This window comes from Prionailurus viverrinus, chromosome D4, assembly GCF_022837055.1.
Source record: "Prionailurus viverrinus isolate Anna chromosome D4, UM_Priviv_1.0, whole genome shotgun sequence".
NCBI classification, from domain to species: domain Eukaryota; kingdom Metazoa; phylum Chordata; class Mammalia; order Carnivora; family Felidae; genus Prionailurus; species Prionailurus viverrinus.
The window spans coordinates 14,312,748-14,335,068 of NC_062573.1; the positions used below are offsets into that span (position 1 = coordinate 14,312,748).

Sequence of the window (22,321 nt, forward strand, 5' to 3'; positions counted from 1 at the left end):
ATTCCATGTCTTAGGGGCGCATGGGTAGCTCAGGTCAGTTAAGTGTCTTTGGCTCAGGTCATGATCTCACAGTTTGTGAGTTAGAGCCCTGCATCAGGCTCTGTACTGACAGCTTGGAGCCTGGAGCCTGCTTGGGATTCTCTCTCTGCCCCTTACCCACTCACAATCTGTCTCTCTCAAAACTAAACATTAAAAAAAAATTTTTTTTAATTCCATGTCTCTAACTTCCTATCCCCTCTTCATGCTCCTCTCCCCTCACACCTCTTTGGGATTTACTAGACACATCTTCCTTGTACAGGGGGTACCTCCGGTGAAAAGCACATAGGCATATCTACACAGTGTTACGTTCTGGTACCAACAGCCAGGGAGGGCTCTAGAGTGGCCCTGAATTGGGGGTGGCATTTAGGTGGGCAGAGGAATAACATGCATTCCTGGCAGGAGGCCCGTGAACTATGGACTGAGTGAGGGCTGCCACGGGGAGTTAGATTGGCAGTTTGGAGAGCATGGCTTGGGGGCCTGCAGCTGCCAAGTAGAAAGGTTGGCTTTGCCTCAGGTTTCTGGGTAGACATTGTACTCGTGTGAGGGGAGGGAGACTCTTCTCAGACTTGGCCACACCTCTTTTGGGTCTGTCTTCCTTGGGCTTGGTGTCACAGCCAGGGGACATTACTTCCCACATGTCAGGCAGTGAGGACGTGGGTCATGAGCTGCAGTCTCAACTGCAAGGGCCTTAGAAGTCATCTCAACCAAACAAGCTGCCATTAGGTCTGTGGACTGGATTTGATCAACCCAATGTTTCAAGTAAATTATTGAACAAACTTAAGAGTGGAGAGGGCTCTGGCCCCCATCTTTGAGCCCAGGGGCCTGAAGTTGTAGGTAAGATTGCCTTTGAACCGTGTTCCCAGATAAAACCACTGTGAGGACCACTGGTCTAATATGACCTCAGAGAACAGGAAGGGACTTGCCCTCGGTGCCAGCCATGCAGGGCACGAAACCGTCTCAGGGCTCTTTTGGCTGTGTGTGCTAAGCTGGGAATGCGGACGCGGGTGAGGAAGACCTTGATTTCCTAGCAAGTGCACCTCTTAAGACGTGAGCTGGCACTTGGGAGATTTGCCCAATTACCAGCAAAGAACATGGAAGAAACTTCAATCTTGTAAAACCTTTAATAACATATGTGTTCGGTAAGGCTGGCCCTCTTACTCCCTCAGCTCTCTCTAGGACTTGAAGCCCTTACCCCAGGTCTCCACATTATGTTGGGCAGGGAGGGGGGTGTTAGGTGGGGGAAAAGTTCGTCCCTGTGACCACAGGTGGGCACAGCCGAGCTCAGCTGCCAAGTCTGAGGCAGAGCTGCCAATGGATGTGCTGCGGTCGAGTTACCTGTAGGTAGGATCCCTTCAGTCTTCTGAACCATCAGGCTGGACCTGGTGGGACACAGCGCCCCCTGTGGCCAAGAGCAGCCTAGCAGGAGTTTGGGATCCCTTTCAGGTTGTCCTCATGTGCTAGAAAAAGATGTTCTCTATGTGCCTTGTCAGGAAAAGGACTGAGAAGCACCAAACTGAGGGATGAAAGAGTTTCAGCCACAGGACATGCTCCAAGCTGGGGGCAGAGGGCTAGAAGGCTGTGCTTTCCCAGAAGAGTCTACCACATACACCCAGGCACCTTTCTATCCGTCCATACATTCGCCAAATATTTATTGCACAATCACTAGGCACCAGCCACCATCCCGGATGCCAGAGATAAAGTGGTGAATGAGACACCCTCGGAGGAGCTGATGTATGGTGGATTTGGGAGACTAAGGCCAGGGAGTAGCAAGCCTACTGTAGATACCTTGCACTTAACAGCTGTACCCAGATCTGAAATGGATCCCTACCCCTCCTAAAGCTGTCCCTTCAGGGCAACATTTGGGAAAAGGACACTGGGCAGGAACATGGCCTGGAGGTGTAGTAGGGAGGAGGCCTGGGCTCCCCGTGGCCAAAGGTCAGCGGATGATGGAAATGGTCTGGTCGGCCACGGCAAAGACCGGGAAGAGGGGCCCAGAAAAGGGCGCGTGGTGGGTGTGGAGCACCGTACCCGAGGCCGGCTCGTAGAACAGCAGTTCCTGTGCCTGCAAGTCCAATAGCACGCCCAGCTGGGCGGGGCAACGCAGCAGTGCCAGGGACTCGTGCTGCCCAGCGTGCGAGAAACGAAACTCCTGGTCATAGCGGGAGAAGACCCAGGAGAAGGCGTTGTGGCCCAGCCGGGAGTCATTGCCAGAGCCCTTTCGGGGCAGCTGGCCTAAGGCCACACCCACCTTATAGGCACAACTGTTCTGGACGTTCACCATCCAGGTGTGCAGCCCAGCCTGGAAGGAGGTGGCGGCCAGGGCATTGGGCCAGTGGTCAAAGCGCTCCGGGCCATCTGCACAGGACTTGGACTTCTTGGCATTGAAGGTCAGGGTCCTTCGATCGTCTGACAATTGCAGGAAGGGGCTGACGGTCCTCTCATCAATACGCACATCCTCTGTGCCTGCCAGAAACAATTCTCAGAGTTGCCCAAGGCCAACCTCAGCCCTAACCTGGTCCTGCCAGGCAGCAAAGGGCTCCCTCACCACCCAGTGGCAGTGTTACCTCAGGCAAGCCATTTACTCTCTCTGAGCCTCAGTTCCCTCATCTGTAAAATGGGGATAAATAGGACTTACCACAGGGTGGACATGAGGACTAAATGAGATGATACCTACAAAGTACCCAGTATTAATAGGTGCTCAATAAATTGTGGCCATGATAACAGTAGTTACTATTAGTCCAGGATCCTCATCTGTAAACTAGAAATAAGGCCCAGAGAGGAGAAGCAAGTTGCCCAAAGTCACACACCTAGTTGGGAGCAGGGCAAAATGAAGATTTTGTTCCTACATCTAGCATCCGGCATCGACTGCAGTGATTCCAGCTGGGCCTGTGGCCTCCAGATCAGACCTGTCCTGGGGGAATGACCCCTGGGAGCCAGGAAGCATCAGATACGCACTTTTCCAACAACTAACTAAATGGGACTGCTGGCAAATTGGGCACTCTCTGATACCAGCATCTACAGAAGACAAGCTATAGCTTGTACTAAAAATTTTAGGCTAACCCCTGGGGGAGGAGGGCTAAAACTGAGGAAAAATTCAATCCGTTAACCAAACCTCTCTGTGAATCGTGCAAACACGACAACTAGGAACACAGAAGCTTCCATCTAGCTTGGGGGATTCTGCTTTGAGAACTTCGGCACTAGGAGGGAATTCTTGCAGGGAAAGACCGTGTGGCATTCACATCTGAGGCCTTAGCATACGGCACAAGGCCAGGCCACGGTCTGCCTGAGTCAGCAGCGTTTAAGTGAACAAGTGAGGTGAATCCAGGCAGGGCCGTTCTCGCTCCAGATGCTTTCCAGTTGGCCATCAATGATCTCTTTTTAAAGAGAAACTAAGGTTCCAATTAAGAATACTGAGCTGTCCCACTAGGGCAGGACATAGATGTGATTTCTGGGAACAAGATATCACTTAGGCCCAACAGAGCAGTTTAGTCTGGAAACGGAAAGGACCTGGCCCAGCTGCCCCAAGCCCATCCAGAACCTTGGCTCCACCAACAAGGCTGCATCCAGTGTCACTCGGTGCTTAGCTACCGAGCCAGATGCTCTGGTCCCCAGCCTGACCCAGCAGCAACCCCCCAGCCAGTCAGCCAGCCAGCCAGGTGTTCAGCTGGTGCTGGGCCCTAACAGCTCCTAACCTGAGAGGGACCCGAGAACCGCGGTCACCCAGAGTTGGGTAAGTAGTGAGCTCCGAATGCACTTCTCATTAAAGTTTAACTTGTCCGATTCCTGGGGATCCAAAATGCCTTCTGCTTCCTCAGTCCTTGTGGAGGAAAACAAACAAAAAACTAGACAGAAATTCAGGAAGGTTCCAGAAATGGATCTAGATCAATATAGGGTGATGGGAAGGGGACAGAAGTAAATAAAATCCTCTTCCCATGAGGGTGACCCCAAGATTGGCAGCCAGCCCCACACAGGAGCCCCCAAAGGAGGTTTGAGCCAAACAGAAAAACGGGTTTTCCCCTTCTGCCCCCCCCCCACCCTGAACATTAATTCCAGCCAGGCAGATGATTTCCAGGGAAGTAAATATTTGGTGCCAGTGGTAGAACTTGGAGTCTGTCTGCTCTGCAGGGGAAGCAACCTGCTATGTCTCTAAGTTAGCAGCAGAGCAGGGATGCGACCTGAGCCTCTTACACCCCAGTCTTTCCACTCCCCCATCCTGTGCAGAGAAAATCTCACCTCCTTCCAAAACCTACTGCAGCAAAACCTGTTGGTTTGGTCAGAAGGTACAGCCGCTCCTCTGCTCTTAAAATGCAAACATCTTTGAGAGATCCCACAAGAAGGGACTATCAGTTATCACCCTAACCATAAATAGGTTCTGGTGCTTTGCTCCCAATAGCTACCTCTCCTTGGCTCAGAAGGGCACTGGGTTTGGCTGGAGGGAATATGGGAACAGAAGATGTCTAGGAGGGGAGAATTACCATTTATTAAGTATCCAGGTTTTCTCTGTAGAATCTCACGTAATCTTTGCTATAACCTGGGAGGTAGTTGTTATCCCATTTGACAGGAAAGAACAGAGATTCAGAGAACGCACTCCGCTTAAAAAGGGAAGCTGGGTTCAAGTGCTGCCTCCATGCAGAAATAGAACAAACCCAGTCTGGAGTCCAGGCACCCCTCAACATAATTTCCCCCTTGATCTAAAATGAAAGTGATTAAGGGGTGTAGGACAAAGTGAGGGTCCATCACGGAGCTTTGCAGACACCTGAACTGGGTGCTGAGAAAGAGCTCTGCCACCACCCCCAACCCTGAGATCAGGCAGCAGTTCTGAGGGCACGCACTCTTCCCCAAATCTCCTGGCCCTGCCCACAGTGAAGGAGCAGGGAGAGAGGGTGGGGCATGTCTCCTTAGGGATGCAAGCTCTTTGCGAGACTGTCACTGACTGTCCTGGCTTGGGAGGAGCAAGATGGACAGAGCCCTAGGAAAGCTGAGAGCAGGCTCTGGTAACAAAGGCCCTTTGTGGTCAGGACAAGAGAGGGTCTGTTGCCATCTTCTCAAAGCGCTGAAGTTGGGGCTGGAGAAGCCCCAGCCATCAGGCGGGGAGGAAAGAGGAGCGCCTGTGTTGGCAGCGCTGAGCTAACCCAAGGCAAAGCTGAGGCCAGTGGCAGACACTAGAGTCTAGACAACCAGCTGGTCCGGCACCCCATGGTTCAGAAGGGGAAACTGTGACCCCAAAGGAGTGGGAGTGCGGTGGGGCTGGGATCCGAATGCCTGTCTGTGCAGCCGGACCTGTTGCTGTGGCAGCCAGGGCCGAGCCCAGACGTGGATGTGGCACCAGCAGATAAATCAAAACTGAGGGATATTCTATAAAACTGTTCTAAGCTCTTTAAAAGTATTTTGTTGTTGTTGTTGTTGTTGTTTTAAAAGGCTAAGGAACAGGGGTGCCTGGCCAGCTTAGTCAGAGGAACATGCAACTCTTGATCTCAGGGTTGTGAGTTCGAGCCCCATGTTGGGTATAGAGATTACTTAAATAAATAAAACTTAAAAAAAAAAAAAAAAAAAAAAAAGGCTAAGGAACAATTCCAGATTAAAAGAGACCAGATTGGGTGGGGGGGGCGCCGGGGGGGCTCAGTCGGTTTAGCGTCTGACTTCGGCTCAGGTCATGATTTCATGGTTCGTGAGTTCGAGCCCAGGGTCGGGCTCTGTGCTGACAGCTCGGAGCCTGGAGCCTGCTTTGGATTCTGTGTCTCCCTCTCTCTCTGCCCCTCCCCCACTTGCACTCTGTCTCTCTCTCTCTCTCTCTCTCTCAAAAATAAATAAGACATTTAAAAAAAGAGAGAGAGAGACCACATGGTTCAGGAAACAAAAACCATACCAAACACTTAAGAACTTTTGTGGCACAAATGGCAACATTTAAATACGGACTGTATGTCAGATATAATAGTATTATGTCGACATTAAATTTTCTGAAGGTTCCTGTAGTTGTGTAAGAGATTGTCTTTGTTCTTGAGAGAGGATGCTAAAAAAGGTCTCACTTTCTACAACTTACTCTCAGATAGGTCAGAAAAAAAAGTGTTAAGTATTCACTCATTAAATAGATAGGAAGCGAATGACCAACAGACCAAGAAAGAGAGCAGATGTGGCAAAATGTTAAAAATAGAGCTTTCTAGGGATAGTTTGTTGTACTATTTTTGCAACTCTTCTCTATGTTTGAAATGTTTCAAAACAAAAAAATCAAAGATCAGTTTTTTTTTTTCAAAAACACAGAGCAACTTGAAATTAAAGACAGGACAGTTTTAGAGGAAGATTTTAGAAGAAGGTAAAGGAGAAAGGAAAGACTAGCAGACGCGTGGAATGATTCTAAGAGGGAAAAAGTAGGAACAAGCTAAGCCTTTAAAGGAGACAATAAAATTGGGGGCATCACTTCACAGACTTTCCAAAGAGTGACATACATCTATACATACTGACATGGAGAGATTCCAAAAGAACCTGGTAAGTTCAAGAACAGCAAGTATAAAACAAACCAAACTGGTAAAAAAAAAAATTTTTTTTTAGGGGTGCCTGGGTGGCTCAGTCGGTTAAGTGTCTGACACTTGATCTCGGCTCAGGTCATGATCTCACAGTTCATGAGTTCAAGCCCCATGTCGGGCTCTGTGCTGAGGGCACGGAGCCCGCTTGGGATTCTGTCTCTCCCTCTCTCTGCCTCTCCCCCCACTTCCTTTCACAAAATAAATAAACTTAAAAAAAAATTTTTTTTTGAGTGGTAACCACCCCTAGGATTCTATCTACATAGGAAAGTCCACAAGACACACACATCTGACTGTTAAAACTGATCACCTCCAGGGAACAGGATTGGGAAGGGGTGATGGAGACACTTACAATGTTTCAACTTTTTTAAGTAATCTCTATGACCAACATGAGGCTCAAACTCATGACCCTGAGATAAAGAGTCACATACTCTACCATCTCAACCAGCCAGGTGCCCTGAGACATTTGAAATTTTACATGTTTTTATATTGGTGGCATGTTTTCTCTTTCTCTCATGCACATGTATTACTGCTGAAATTTAAATATAAAAATAGGGGCACCTGGGTGGCTCAGTCAGTTAAGTGTCCAACTTCGGCTCAGGTCATGATCTTGTGGTTCGTGAGTTCAAGCTCTCTGCTAACAGCTCAAAGCCTGGAGCCTGCTTCGGATTTTGTCTCCCTCTCTCTCTGCCCCTCCCCACTCACACTCTGTCTCTCTTTCTCTCTCTCTAAATAATAAATAAACATTAAAAAAATTTGTAAATATAAAAATGTATAAGAATGGGGGCACCTAGGTGGCTCGGTCAGTTAAGCATCCAACTTTGGCTCAAGTGGTGATCTCACAGTTCATGAGTTTGAGCCCTGCATCGGGCTCTCTGCTGTCAGCAGTCTGCTTCAAACCCTCTGCACGCCCCCCTGCCCTCCCCTGCTTGCATGCTCTCTCTCTCTCAAAAATAAACATTTAAAATATACAAGCATGGTCTGTGCTCCTCAAGTACAGCTCTGCAATCTCTCACTGAAGACGTAAGAATTTTTTTTTTTCTTTTTAAAAAATCTGCTCTCTTTCTTGGTCTGTTGCTCATTCTCTTCCTATCTATTTAATGAGTGAATATATGACACTTATTTTTTTTTCTGACCTATTTGAGAATAAGTTGCAGAAAGTGAGACCTTTCATATCTAAATACTTCAGCATCTTTTTCTCAAGAAGAAAGACAGTCTCTTACACAACTACAGAAACCCTATTAAGTTCAGAAATTTAACGTTGACATACTACTATTATATCTGACATCCAGTGCATAGAAACGTGGCCACTTGTGCCACAGAAGTTCTTAAAAGTGTTTGGTGTGGGTTTTTGTTTGTTTCTTGATCCATCTGGTCTCTGGACCAGAGACCTGATCCATCTGGTCTCTGGAATTGTTCCTTAGCCTTTTTTTTTTTTTTAAGTTTTATTTAAGTAATCCCCACACCCCATGTGGGGCTCAAACTCACAACCCCGAGACTGAATCACATGCTCCTCCCACTGAGCCAGCTAGGCGCCCCAAGAATTTAATTTCTTTGCCTGGAAAATTACATCTTCTTGGCTACTTCCTCAGGCTCTTGGCTCTCAGCTTTTCAGGACCTAGGAAGAACTCAGTGAAATGCTTTTATAACTGCTTAATTAAAATGCAAATTTTGAGTGGTAATACAGACTTAAGTTTCAAAGATTCTTTTTTTTTAAAGTTTATTTATTTGAGAGAAAGAGAGAGAGGAAAGGAGGGAGAGAGGGGGAGGGGGAGAGAGAGAGAGAGAGAGAGAGAGAGAGAGAAGATGCAGGGAAGGAGCAGAAAGAGACAGAAAGAGAGAGAATCCTAAGTAGGCTCCACGCTGTCAGCGCAGAGCCCAACGAGGGGCTCAAACTCAAGAACCGTGAGATCATGACCTGAGCCGAAATCAGGAGTCAGATGCTTAACTGGCTGAGCCACCCAGATGCCCCTCAAAGATTCTTTTGTCAGAGAAGGGGAGAATGAGGCAGGGAAGACAGCGGTGGGCAGGTGTTGGGTATCGGTCCATGCCCCAACTCTGGGGCTTAGGCAAGTCCCTGCCCATCTTGGAACATCAGTATTTTCATCTGTAGATGGGGGATGTAAAACACTCCAACAGGGTAACTGGATTTTTTTTTTTTTAACGTAGGCTTCACACCCCACATGGAGCCCAACATAGGGCTTGAACTCACAACCCTGAGCACAAGACCTGAGCTGAGATCAGGAGTCGGATGATTAATCGACTGAGCCACACAGGCACCCCTGGGTATTTTTTTTCATAGGATAACATTTAAGAAAGCCCATGGCCAACCTCTGATTAATAAGTATTTATTTCACTACCCTTACACATGGATCTAAAGCAGTTCTCCAAGTTAGGGGCAGGAAGACTCCTATCCGTGGAGCATGACTCCAGGGAAGCCACTCAGCTGCACGCCTTGGGCTTTCTCCCAAGAGCAGCAGGGCCTGAATGCAACGGTTTCCGTGACTGCCCAAGCAAATTACGGGGCCATACTCACCTTTCAAAAATCTCCTGTTCCTTCTGCTGTGAGAAAAGAAAACAGAGTCAGGCTTGGAACCAGGACGTCAGCAGGTAGTCAAGACTTGAACGTACTCAACTGGCATATGGAGGACATGTGCCATGTGGACAGACCCTAGGACAAGAATGCTATTCCTGCTTGAAGACCCAAAACAAAGCTATCTGGGTTCTTCTCTGCGCACCTTCCCATCGTGCACTCAGAATGAATCACTGTCTGCTGTGCCCCATGGCATCCCCAGTTTCCCTAAGTAACACTTGAGGACACTCACATATTTACTAACGTTTCACCCCCACCAAGACTGTCAGCTCCTAGATGGCTGGCACTCTTACTGAATCCTCTAATGTGACTGTCCCAGTGTTCGGGACAGAATGTACTCTGTCCCTGAAAGCTGTGTGGCTAAATGAATGCATAATCTAGGGCATTCCACAAACTGCCCTACTTGAACCGCAGTGAAGAACAGCTCAGTTGTTCCACATCCTCATTTCTCTTTGTGGCATGTTTACTCCGATGTCAAACCAGCCCATTAAAACAGCACGTATCTGCATATCTATATAAAGTATTTTGCAAGGATATGTACCAAAATATTAACGATAGTAGTTTCTGGGTGGTCAGATTAAGGACGTCTTGTCAGTTCCCTCCCCCGACACATTTGTGAACCCTCGCTACCTCTCCACTTCCTTTAACGTAGCTGCTCCTCTTATCTCTCAGGCTCCGGCTTCTGAGTTACTCCATCCAGGAAGCCCACCCTGACCACTGCCACCCCCAAGCCTGGACTGTGAGGTCCTCTACTATGGGCCATAACCCTCCATTATCCTAGTTGTCAGTTTGTGTATTTCTTAAAGCTGTGGGGTACTAACAGCTGTATCCTATAACTCCACCCTGTGGCACAATGGCACGTAGCAGATACTCAGTAAATACTTGCTCACTATTGAAAGAATGGCTGTCAGGTACAAAAAAAAAAAAAAAAATCCATATAATTTTATTCCCTTGCTTCATCCCTGCTCCAAAGTATCCTTATCTACCCAGCTCCTACCTCATAAACATTCTCGATGTTTTAAACTTTGGGGGTATTTGATTCACTGGTTGTGTCCTCACCCCTGCCTGACTTACAATCAACTGGAGGTCATCCAGGTGGGTGAGCATGTCCACCAGGCTGGTCCGGATGGTGTCGAGCTTCTGCAGTGCCTCAGTCCAGTGTACTCGCTGTGTCAGGATACTCTGGTGGGCCCGCTCCTCTTCGCCGTGTACCCGTTCCAGCAACCGCTGCTCCTCACTCTCGCACAGACTCCTCACCAGACCCAGCCTCTGGATGACCAGTTCCCGTGCCGCACTGGCCGTGCTCTGATGAGGGATAAAACAAGGAATCGGGTCCTGGCAAAGCCCGGTCAAGATGAAGAGGACTTGGGCTCAGTCTTTAGGAATGCTGGGATTGATCTGCAATGTCCGTCACGGGCACGGTAATGGAAGAAACTGTGTTTAAGCCATCTCAGCCTTAAGAGTCCCCAAATCTGGTTTAGGGTAAAGAAATGTGAGATCCAGACATCCAGGTCATATGTCACAGAGGCAGGATCGCAGAATCGAAGAGCTGGGCATGGTCTAGAGATCAACTAGAACCCATTATCTCCCAGCTGACAATACCAAGGCAAGGGACCAAGGTCAGAGAACTGTAGAACTGCAGAGCAGAAGGCCTACAAAGTCATCCCCATCAACAGGATCCATACCAACAGAAGTCCAGTTGATATTCTGACTCTGTCTGAGTGAAAAAAGCTCATTACTCCCTAAATCTGTCCACTCCCATGGCTTCCTTGGTAGAATTCTTATCTGTCACACAGGAGGCACGAAATCAATTCTCCAGTGACGTTGACGTGACTCCTAGTAATTAGCACAGTGTCTGGCACACAGTAAGTACTCAAATATTTACTGAATGACTGAGGGGAAAGTTTTCCTGACTAAGTCAAACATATCTTGGTGGCACTCACAGGCCAAGTGCAGGAGATAATGGTCCTTGCTTTACAGAAGAAACAGAGACCCACAGTTTGCCCAAGAGGAAGAGAATGAATGGCCTAAGTGAATCCAGGAGTTTGGACTCCAATTTCAGTGTTCCCTGAGACCACATAACACAAGTACTTAGGAAATCAGGCTTTAGACACCGTGCCTAGATTTAAATCTTAGCCCATCCACTTACCACCTGTGGAACAGTTGAGCATGTTAGTTACCTGTCTTCCCTGTGTCTCAGCTTTCTAATCTGTTAAACGAGTAGAATAATAGTACCTACCTCATAAGGTTATTGTGAGGATTAAATGAGTTACTACATACAAAGTTAACAGAACAAAGCCTGGCACATACGTGATAACATGAGCTGTTCTCATGTTATGCTCTCATGATAGAGAGCTGTTCTCTCTATCCCACCTTGCTGCCTTGCCCACAGCGGTGGGTGTCTGTACTCAGTGTTTGTTCTATGTATGCGATCAGGTTCAAGAACAGACCCTCGCCCGAGATGCATCAGATATTCTCCGACTAGAAGACTGTAATCAATTTCAATACATTTCTTCACTCTTTCCCAGAAAAGGATAGCAGAGAAAAAAAACTTCCCTTTCCAAAGATATGCCAGAATAAACCAAACACCGCCCTAAAACCAAACACAGAAATGCTGGGAAAATAGTCCAAAGCATCCTTTTAAAAGTGAAGGTGCTCTGGCAGCTAAGTAAAGGAAATCCTCTGGGGTCCAAAAGTAGAAAGGAAACTGAAAAGCAGAGTAATTGAGAGCAGAGACTCAACTGCCCTGAATGCAGCTTGTGATTTATTTTAAAATTTTACACTCCTTTCAACTTAACATGTCCCAATAAAGACATCTCTAATCAGAAATGGAATATTTCTTATGAATGGGAGAATTTATTAAAAGATGTACTTTAACTAAAATATTGGACAACATGTAAGACCAGAGGGGTTACTAGGTTAAAGCATTCTTATGGTACTTGTATTACTCAGGTTGAGTCATTTGAAACATTATGTATTTGTGTTAAAATCTTAATGGTACCAAAAATAGACCATAAGTAGAATGTATAACTTTTTTTATACGTTTATTTTTGAGAGAGAGAAAGAGAGAGAGAAAGAGAGAAAGAGAGAGAGAGAGAGAGAGAGAGAGAGAGAGAGAGGCAGACAGAACACACGGGGGAGGGGGAGAAAGAAAAGGGAGACAGAAGATCCAAAGCAGGCTCCAGTTGTCAACACAGATCCCGATGTGGGGCTCAAACTCACAAACAGTGAGCTCATGAGATCATGACCTGAGCAGACGCTCAACCAACTGATTCACCCAGGCACCCCAAGAATATAGGGACAAAGACAGAGGAGGGGTTGATTAACCCAAAAGACAAGAAAGGAAGAAAAAGCATAGAAAAAGCATAGAAACTCCTATATGTTTCTACTATACAGAAAACATAAAATGATAGCTATAAATCCAAGTGTATCAGCAACCACAATAGTGATAGACTGTTTAAACCCCCTAGGTAAAAGGCAGAGATTATCAGATTGAATTTTTTTTTTCAGATTGGATTTTTTAAAAAAGGAAACAAAACCCAGTTATAAGACACACCTAAGGGGCATCTGGGTGGCTCAGTCGGTTAAGCGTCTGACTTTGGCTCAGGTCATGATCTCGCGGTCAGTGAGTTAAAATCCCATGTCGGGCTCTGTGCTGACAGCTGAGTCTGGAGCCCATTTCGGATTCTGGGTCTCCCTCTCTCCCTGCCCCTCCCCCACTCACACTGTCTCTATCTCGAAAGTAAACAAACATTAAAAAAAATTTTCTTTAAATAAAAAAATAAGATACACCTAAAATGTAAGTACATAGAGAAGTTGAAATAAAAGGAAAGAAAACCAAAATATTGACAGAATTATTAGGAAAAATAGACAAGTCCACAGCATGATGTGAAACTATAAATGCCCCTGTCAGCAGTCAGTAAACCTAGAAGAAAAAAATATTGTTAAGTACAGAGAAACATTTACCTAAAGTCACCATGTTTTAGGGTATAAAGCAAGTCTCAACAAATTTCAAACAACTGATATGCAGACTATAATGCAGTTAAGTTAGAAATTAGTGGGAAAGGGGCACCTGGGTGGCTCAGTGGGTTAAGCATCTGACTTCAGCTCCGGTCCTGATCTCACAGTTCATGGGATGGAGCACGGCATCCAGCTCTGCGCGGACCGTGCGGAGCCTACTTGGGTTCTCTCTCTCCCCCTCTGTCTACCCCTCTCCTGCTCATGCTATCTAAGTAAATAAATAAACTGTAAAAAGAAAAAAAAAACCCAACAACTTATAACTGAATGAAAATTTGCATCAAATTTGTGAGAGGTACCTCTAGCAATACCTAGAAGGAAATATTTGGCCTAAATGCTGACCTTGAGAAAGAAGTCAGACTAAAATGTATAGACTGTGTTCAGCTAAGGGAGTTGTAAAACAATGGAATATATTTTTAAAAAATTAGAAAGAAAAAAATTTGAAAGATAAGAGGAAAGGGGCGCCTGGGTGACTCAGTCAGTTAAGCGTCCGACTTCGGCTCAGGTCATGATTTCACGGTTCCTGGGTCCAAGCCCCACGTCGGGCTCTGTGCTGACAGCTCGGAGCCTGGAGCCTGCTTCAATTCTGTATCTCCCTCTCTCTCTGTCCCTCCCCCACTTGTGCTCTGTCTGTCTCTATCAAAAGTAAATAAATGTAATAAAAAAATTAAAAAAAAAAAAGAAAGATAAGAGGAAATAATAATACTTATATTTAAAGATACAAAAGAGGGATGCCTCGCTGGCTCAGTCAGAAGAGCATGCAACTCTTGATCTCAGTGTTGTGAGTTCAAGCCCCACACTGGGTGTAGAGATTACTAGAAAAAATAAACAAACTTAAAAAAAAAAAGAAAGAAAGATACAAGAGAGGATCAAAATACTAAAAGCCGGTTCTTCTAAAAGACTAACAAAACAGACAAAACTGTGGCAACTTTAATCACAATTTAAGAACAACTTTATGCCATTAAATTTTAAAATAGACAAAATATATAATTTATCTAGAAAAAATTTACTAAAACCAAAGAAAAAGAAAGAATACTATAGTCATGGTTGGAAATGAGTCGGTAGTTAAAAATCTATCTACAGGGGCACCTGGGTGGCTCAGTTGGTTAAGTGTCAGACTTCAGCTCAGGTCATGATCTCACAGTTCGTGAGTTTGAGTCCCGCCTTAGGCTCTGTGCTGACAGCTCAGAGCCTGGAGCCTGCTTTGGATTCTGCGTCTCCCTCTCTCTCTGCCCCTCTCCTGCTCACACTCTGTCTCTCTCTCAAAAATAAATAAACAAAAAAACAACAACAAAAAAGAATTCGTTAAAAAAAAAAAAAAAAACCTACCTACAAAAATAACACCAAGCCCGGATAGTTTTACAGGGGGCATCACCAAATATTCAAAGCACAATGATTCCAATCTTCCTCCAGTGAAAATAGAGTTCTGTTTCCCAACTCATTGGATAGAGTTTATATAACCTTGACACCAAAATATGAAAAGGACTATAAGAAATGAAATTCATAAATTAATCTCATTCCTGAGTATAGATACAAAAATCCTTTTTAAAAACCCAAACTAAGATTAGCAATCCAAACTCAGAATTTTGTACAACAATGATACAGGGGATGGAGGGGAGGGGGTTTGGTGATAAAAGGGTAACACAGGGGATCCTTATGATGGAACCATTCTGTATCTTGGTTGTGGGAAAGGTCACATGAATCTATACATGTGATAAAACTGCATAGAACTAAATACACACAAACAAGAATTTAAATGAAAACTTTAAGGAGGTGCCTGGGTGACTCAGTCGGCTGAGTGTCCAACTCTTGATCTTGGCTCAGGTCATGATCTCAAGGTTCGTGGGATCGAGCCCTGGGTCAGGCTACCCATCTACCTGCACCTGTGTCCATATACTCTGCCTTCCATTTCTATGGATGAATGCCCATGCTCTTACCTCTGGGTAACTCTCCCCCATGGTAAATGGCTGCCCCATCCTCCCAGCTCTCAAGTAAAAAAATTTAAGGAAAAAAAAAAAAGTTAAGAGTTACCCTGCCTCCTCTCCCTTTCTTGCCTGCATTCACTCCATCAGCAAATCTCACTGTTTCCCCCTTCAGAATACACATAGAATCCAGACACTCCTCACCATCACTCATGTCCACACGACTCTTGACTTTCACCTGGATTCCTGTACCAGCTTCCTGCTCAGTCTCCCTGCTTTAACCTTTGCTGCCTATGGTCCCTTCTCAACACAGCAGCCAGAGTGCTCCTTTTTTTTTTTTTTTAAACATTTATTTATTTTTGAGACAGAGAGAGACAGAGCATGAACGGGGGAGGGTCAGAGAGAGGGAGACACAGAATCCGAAACAGGCTCCAGGCTTCGAGCTGTCAGCACAGAGCCTGACGCGGGGTCCGAACTCACAGACCGCGAGATCATGACCTGAGCCGAAGTTGGCCGCCCAACCGACTGAGCCACCCAGGCGCCCCCAGAGTGCTCCTTTTTAATCTTAAGTCACGTCATCCTACTGTGCTCAGAAATTTCTAGTGACTTCCCACCTTACCCAAACAAAAGGCAAAGCCCCTCTGGATGCTATCCACCTCCCCGCCGACTCCCTGCCTCTCTGACTTCACCTCCTATTGCCTTCTCCCCTGTTTACTCTGCTTCAACCTCTCAGGCCTCCTTGCTGCTCCTCCAATGTGCCAGATACGCTCCCACCTTAGGGCTTTTGCACTTGCCATTCCCTCTTTCTAGAACTCTTCCCCCAGATATATGGTCAATTCTGTAAACTTTGTATCAATACAATATCAATACTTAATTGGGTCATTCCTTATCACAGCATCTATAACTGCAACCCCCGTTCTCAACAAGGAACATCCTTCCTCCCATGTTATATTTCTCCGTAGCCCCTTTCAACTTTTGACATAGCATGTATTTATTGTTATTATCCTTCCCCCCGGACTACAATGTAAGTTTCACAGAAACAGGATTTTTCACATGTTTTTATTGTTCACTGTGGAATCTCTAGCACACAGAACAACAGCCCTTGGCATGTGGTGGGTACTCAATAGATTTGTTAAATAAATACATAGATGATGAAATGTGATGAGTATACCCCTTGAAGTCAGCATCTGCTACACTGTACTCAGGTCCTAGCCAGTGCAGTTAAGGCAAGAAATTAAGGGGCACCTGGATGGCTCAGTTGGTTGAGCATCTGACTCGGCTCACATCATGATCCCAGGGTCCTGGGATCGAGTCCCACATCGGGCTCCATGCTGAGTGTGGAGCCTGCTTAAGGTTCGTTCTCTCTCTCTCTCTCTTTCTGCCCCTCTCCCTGGCCTGCACTCCCTCCCTCTCCCTCTCTCTCTCTCTGACTAAAGTAAAAAAAAAAAAAATTTAATGTTAAAAAAAAAAAAACGAGAAAAAAAAGGATAGAGAAAAAGAGAGAAACCATCATGCTAAGAGTAGCAAAAATGGACACAGAATAGTTTTGCTCATACTAGTTCAACTGGGTTTCCTTCTACACAATCAAAAGAACCTTGACTAAGACAGTGTCAAGCCTGCTCCATGTACACGTTGGGGAGGGGAGGGGACGTGCAAAAGAATTCATAGCCCCTACTTGTGGGGGACATACTTGAGAGTGAAGATGCAGCAGTGGCAATGGGGCAACGGAATAAAGGATCCGCAGTGGGGGTAGCAGAAAGAGCACTGGCCTGGGAGTCCGAAGATCCAGACCCTGGAACTGACTCTGGCAGGAGGCTGTGGATCTTGGGCAAGTCACTTAACCTCTATGAGGCCCATTTCCCCATCTGTAAACAGGGATGTTACTGCCACCTACTGCGTAAGGCTGTCATCAAGAATACTCAATGTAAAAGTCCTGAAGTTATTTTGTAAATCAGGGGCTGACCACGAAATACTTAGATGGTGGAAGAATGCTACCCTTCCTGATCCTTTACCCCAAGAAAGTCATTTTCCAGCAGTATTTGCCCCAGTGTGGTACTGGGAATAGTCCTCTCTGCCCAGATGGCAAAAACCAAGGCTCAGAGAGATGGGAAACCGTCCTTCCTGGGCATCCAGTTTTGCTAGTAGCACAGTTTGAGTCTGTGAGGTTGGGAAGGGATCCTAGGCTAGTCCATGCCCCTAAGGCTGGAGTCTTAACCTAGGAGGGGTCCAGAGTAGAGGGGAAAGATAACTACCTACCACTGCTCCCTGGTTCTTTCCTGGCAGGACCTCAGCCACATACTTGGTGATGCTGGCACTCTGAAACTGCAGCCTCTCACACTGGTCCACAATCTTGTTCTGCAATACAAATGACACCCATGGCATCTTGATCCTCGTGGATCCATTCACTCTCTCCCAGTGATTTTCCCCTTTACCCCACCTCAGCTACTCACACCCACCATCATATCCCAGACCTCATTAGTACTAAAAACTATAGCACCTCCAAAATCTTCATTTCAAGAGTTCCACACCCTGGGACACCTGGGTGGCTCAGCTGGTTAAGGGTCTGACTCTCGATTTCGGATTTCACCTCAGGTCATGATCTCATGGTTCGTGAGTTCAAGCCCCACATAGGGCTCTGTGATGACAGTGTGGAGCCTGCTTGGGATTCTCTCTCTGCCCCTGCCCTGCTTACCTGCTATCTCTCTCTCTCAAAATAAATAAATAAACTTAAAAAAAAAAAAAAGGCCCACACCCTTTCCACCACTAACATCACTAACTCTAGATTCTCCAGTCCAACAATTCTTTCTTCAGCTTAGCGGGAGCCGCCAGTATATCAGTCTTACCACTTTCAGTGTTCATCACCCACTTTTTTGGTGATTCTCTCCTTATTCTGAAACCGTGGTTCAACATTACAGTCACTTTCCTGCATACACTCAATGCTCCTTTTTTTTCTTAATGTTGATTTATTTTGAGAGAGAGAGAGAGAGAGAGAGAGAGAGAGAAAGAGAGCAGGGGAGGGGCAGAGAGAGAGGGAGACACAGAATCTGAAGCAGGCTCCAGGCTCTGAGCTGTCAGCACGGAGCCCAACATGGGACTCGAAATCATAAACTGTGAGATCATGACCTGAGCCAAAGTCGGAGGCTTAACCGACTGAGCCACCCAGGCGCCCCTCACTCAATGCTCCTTCTAACCGAGCTCCCCGATTCTCCACAACTGAGTGGAAGAACATGGCTTCTCAAACGGCCTTTCCCTAAATTATCCCCGTTGGTGAAGCAACAAAACCTCATTACCCTAACCAAACCCCAGGAGTTACTCTCCAACCCTGCATGTATTCAATCCCTCAGCGAATCCTATCAGCCCCGGCTCTAAAGTGTCTGTCTGTCTGTCCCTCTCTCCCCTCTGGCCACTTCTGGTCACCTCCACTCTTGCTATTCTACCCAGATCATCATTATCTGTCACAAAAGCTGCTATCAGAGCCTCCTCACTGGGCTTGGCCCCCAGTTAGCCACTGCCACCTTGTGTAAGGAAACTAGGTCAGGTCATGTCCCTGTTCAAAACCCTCCAATGGCTTTCCAGCATCCTCACAGTGAGATCAAGCTTCTCACTTTAGCCAACAAGGCCCTGTCTGATGTGACTCTGCCTGTTGTTCCAGTGTCACCTCCCAGCACTCTCCACGCCGGCCTTCTTCCTGTTCCATAAACACACCAAAACTTGTCCTGACAACAGTGTCTTTGCACCTGTGGCTCCTCCTGCGTCCAGTAGTCACTGTACCCTATATACACCTATCTACAAGTCCCCTCCCCCACTCCATTCAGGGTCACCCCTTCTCAAGCCCTCTCCGGCCACCCCCACACACCATTCCCTTACTCTGCTTATATATCTCCCTTGCATTTATCACTCTCTGCCTGCATATTATGTGTTTGTTTACTTTTTTGTATTTTTCCCCCCACCACTGGAACAAGAGCACCATGACATTGACTTGTTCTCTATGGCCCACTACCTAGAAGAAAGTTCCTCCTACACATAAGAGGCCCTGAATAAATATTTGTTGAATGAATGAACATCCACTTCTTTGACCCCACCAAGTTCAGCGGTCCCCATCCCCCAAAGCTGGGAGCATCCCCCAGGAGAGCAGGGGAGAGTTGTTAGAAATGAGGAAGCTGAAGCCCATAGAAGTAACTTGTCCAAGAAGATACGGCCAGGCCCTGCTTTTCCACTCCATTTCTCCAGGAACTTGAACTCCTTCCTAGCCAACAGCTCCTCCACTACTTCCCCTTGGAGCTTTGCCCCAGTTCCATCTGTCAAAAGGCAACTCAGCGCCTCTTCTAGGCAGCCCTTGGAAGGCCTTCCCCCAGCCCCACAATCAGGAATTAGTCTTATACTTTGCTGGTCCAAATACTAAGTGAAAACAAACAAACGAACGAACAAACAAACGAAACACACACACACACACACACACACACACAAATACTGGACTGGCTGGGAGGAAGCTGTGATCACCGCACACCACAGGGCCAAAGAAATTGAGACTAGCTTCCAAAAAGCTGCAGGACAAGAATCCAGAAGGGAGGAGAGAAGTTGAGCAGGTGCCCAGTTCAGTGACCATCTTGCCCTGAGGCAAAATGTCTTTGCTGGCTAGAAGGACAGCAGAAAGAGTGTGCAAACGCCATAATATGCTCAAAACTGGAGAAAGGGCAAGAAACACCTCCCTCCAGGCAGAGGAGAAGAATGTGCTTAGGGCTTCAGGGGGGTTCAGAGAAGGCTGACTTCATTTCGAAACAAGCACCAGGCCTGCCACCCTTGCTCAGCCTTCATCCCCTTCTACCACTCAGATTCAGCTCTGATGGCAACTTTTTAAAAAGGGTTTTATTAAAATCTCACACCCATTAGCATCACTTCCTCTCTCAATGGAAGCAAAGAGGTAATTTTCTCTGGCCTAGTCAATGACTCCCTTGGTCCAGCTCCTGAATATGAGGAACCTTGGAGGAGTTACTGCCCTGTTCTGGGCCTCAGTTTCCTCATCTGTAAAATGTAGATAGGATACCACTTCAAAAGCTTGGTCTGGATGGAGTGAGATGATGGATATTTAAGTGCTTTGGTACTCATAAAGTTTGTATCCATTATGCAAGTTTATTATACCACATTACCCAAGTTGATTTTCATCACCACTTATTGAGGATGGATAGTGGTGACAGGTAGGACCAACCAGGAGCTTTCAGGGGTCACTGAATAAGTGAATCCCTCTAGGCCAGTTGGGTGTGTTTATTACACCCCAGTCTGAGTCCCCAGGGAGAGCCCTCAGGGCCTCACAGATGGGCAGAACCTGGGTGAGGGTGGGGAAATCAAGCCACTTAATGGGACGGCAAGGAAATCCCCAGGGGTGACAGCTAGGGCGGAAGGAGGGAGGAAAACCCAGGGTGACTTGGGCTCCTCAATCTCAGCAGATGGGTGGGGAAGCGGGGGTGGTGATGAAGGTGACCAGCCTGGGGGTAAACTGGAGTGGAGGTCGGGAGAAACTCTAGATTAAGAGGTCCAACAGGAACCTTTTAATTTTTTTTTTTTTTTTTTTTTTTTTAGCGTTTATTTATTTTTGAGAGAAAGAGACAGAGCGTGAGTAGGAGAGGGGCAGAGAGAAAGGGTGACACAGAATCTGAAGCAGGATCCAGGCTCTGAGCTGTCAGCACAGAGCCCGATGCAGGGCTCCAACTCACGAGCTGTGAGATCATGACCTCAGCTGAAGTCGAACGCCCAACCGACTGAGCCACCCAGGCGCCCCAACAGGAACCTTCTAAGATCCAACCCGCCCACCTCCGTTTACCCAGGTGAAAGCAGCTTGGAGTACAGTCAAGGCCAACCCCGAAAGGGACAAGAAATCACCTCACCAGGAAGCCTGAAGAGTGGACGAGGGGAGGGGCTTTGAGCCCAGGGGCTGCGGGGATAGGAGAGCCGGGTTTTATCTCAGGTCAGCTTCCACCAGGGCGGGGGATGGGTCACACGCTGTCCCGGGCAACTGGAGCAGTGGAACCGCATACTGCCCAACGCCAAGCCCGGCTCTCCCCCCCCCCCCCCCCAAAACAGCAACGGAGGAGGAGGGGGCAGCTGGATCTACCACTCTGTGGTAGGCTAAAGAGCATTTCACCCATTATTTTAGGTCTATCACACAACAACCCCCAAAACTGCGCCCTCAGACTACACGTGAGGACACTGAGGCTCAGAGACGAGATTCCAAGGGAGGTCGGGAGGCGGGATTCGAACTCACGTCTCCCGTGACTCCAGAAGCCACACCCTTACCGCCTCGTTCCACAGCAGTGACACGGCCGAGCCTGGACTCCTGGACCGGCAGCCGGGTCTCCGCCAAACCCCTCACGGCGCGCCATCCGGGCGCCCCTCCTCTCCGGCGCCCCCCGCCTTCCGGCGCCCCCGCCCGCTCACCCGCAGCTCTTCCGCGCGCTCCTCGGCCCGGCGGACGCGGTGCCCCCGGCAGCGGCCGCCCAGCCCGGTGCAGGCGGCGCACACGGGCCGTCGCTCGGAGCAGCAGAACCAGCTCAGAGCCTGGCCGTGCTCGGGGCACAGCGGCCCCGGCTCCGGCCCCGAGCTCTCCGCAGACATGGCCGAGCGCCCGGCGCCGCGCGCTCCACCTGTCGCAGGTGGCTGCTGGGCGGGGCATCCCTGACCCCGCCCCCGGCCCCCGACGGGTGTCCCCGAGCGCCGGCCGCCCAGCTTCCTGCCGGCCTACCCTGGCGGCGGGTGGACTGCCGCCAGGCGTCCGCGCCCCAGCCCCGACCCCCGCCCAGGGTCCAACCGCTTCGGCTGTCTTCATGATTTTTTTGCTGAATTAAATCGTGTTTGTATACGTATTAGTTTTGTAACAAACATAAAACACCAAACATTAATGTGACCGTAGGAAACTTAATTGAGCATTTAAGTGCCAGACTTTTGCTAAGCGCTTCATAAGCGTTTTATCATGTAATACAGCAGCCCTTTTTGAGAGGCAACTTGAGACAAGTAGCTAGAAGCTAGGTTCTGGTGGTAGGCTACCTGGGCTCAAATCCCATTTATCTGCTCCCAGACAGCGCCTCGATGGCCTCGGCTGTAACATGGGGATAGCGTCCGCACCTGCCTCACAGATTTGTGCTGACCATTTAATGATTAAATAAGATCTGGAGCACAGACTGCGGCTGCAATTGCTAAGCGTCTGTTAATAGTGCAAGGAAAGTATTACCATGTTCCTC

At 47.6% G+C, this 22,321-nt stretch overlaps 1 protein-coding gene across 3 annotated transcripts; it reads right to left on the reverse strand.

The window, feature by feature from the left end:
* Positions 1–1,141: 1,141 nt before the first annotated feature.
* On the reverse strand, positions 1,142–21,753 carry BSPRY (B-box and SPRY domain containing). Of its 3 annotated transcripts, none has more exons than XM_047830341.1 (6): positions 21,522–21,753; positions 17,346–17,444; positions 10,225–10,455; positions 9,094–9,116; positions 3,732–3,856; positions 1,142–2,502 (listed from the first exon to the last, which is right to left on the reverse strand). In XM_047830341.1, the coding sequence occupies exons 1-6, from the start codon at positions 21,696–21,698 to the stop codon at positions 1,976–1,978; spliced, it is 1,182 nt and encodes a 393-aa protein (XP_047686297.1). In that variant the 5' UTR covers positions 21,699–21,753; the 3' UTR covers positions 1,142–1,975. The 3 variants fall into 3 exon arrangements, with proteins under 3 accessions (XP_047686297.1, XP_047686296.1, XP_047686298.1); XM_047830340.1 differs by having other exon boundaries at positions 9,094–9,119; positions 21,522–21,751; XM_047830342.1 differs by lacking the exon at positions 17,346–17,444 and having other exon boundaries at positions 9,094–9,119.
* Positions 21,754–22,321: the final 568 nt, after the last annotated feature.

Bases quoted from the DNA above. Each gene is read 5' to 3' on its own strand.
- BSPRY (XM_047830340.1), bottom strand. From the start codon at position 21,698: ATGTCTGCGGAGAGCTCGGGGCCGGAGCCGGGGCCGCTGTGCCCCGAG. The intron at 9,120-10,224 runs GTAAGTCAGGCA...CTTTTCTCACAG, and splicing joins TGGATGACCTCCAGTTGATT to CAGAAGGAACAGGAGATTTT. The intron at 3,857-9,093 runs GTGAGTATGGCC...TTCCTCCACAAG, and splicing joins GAACAGGAGATTTTTGAAAG to GACTGAGGAAGCAGAAGGCA.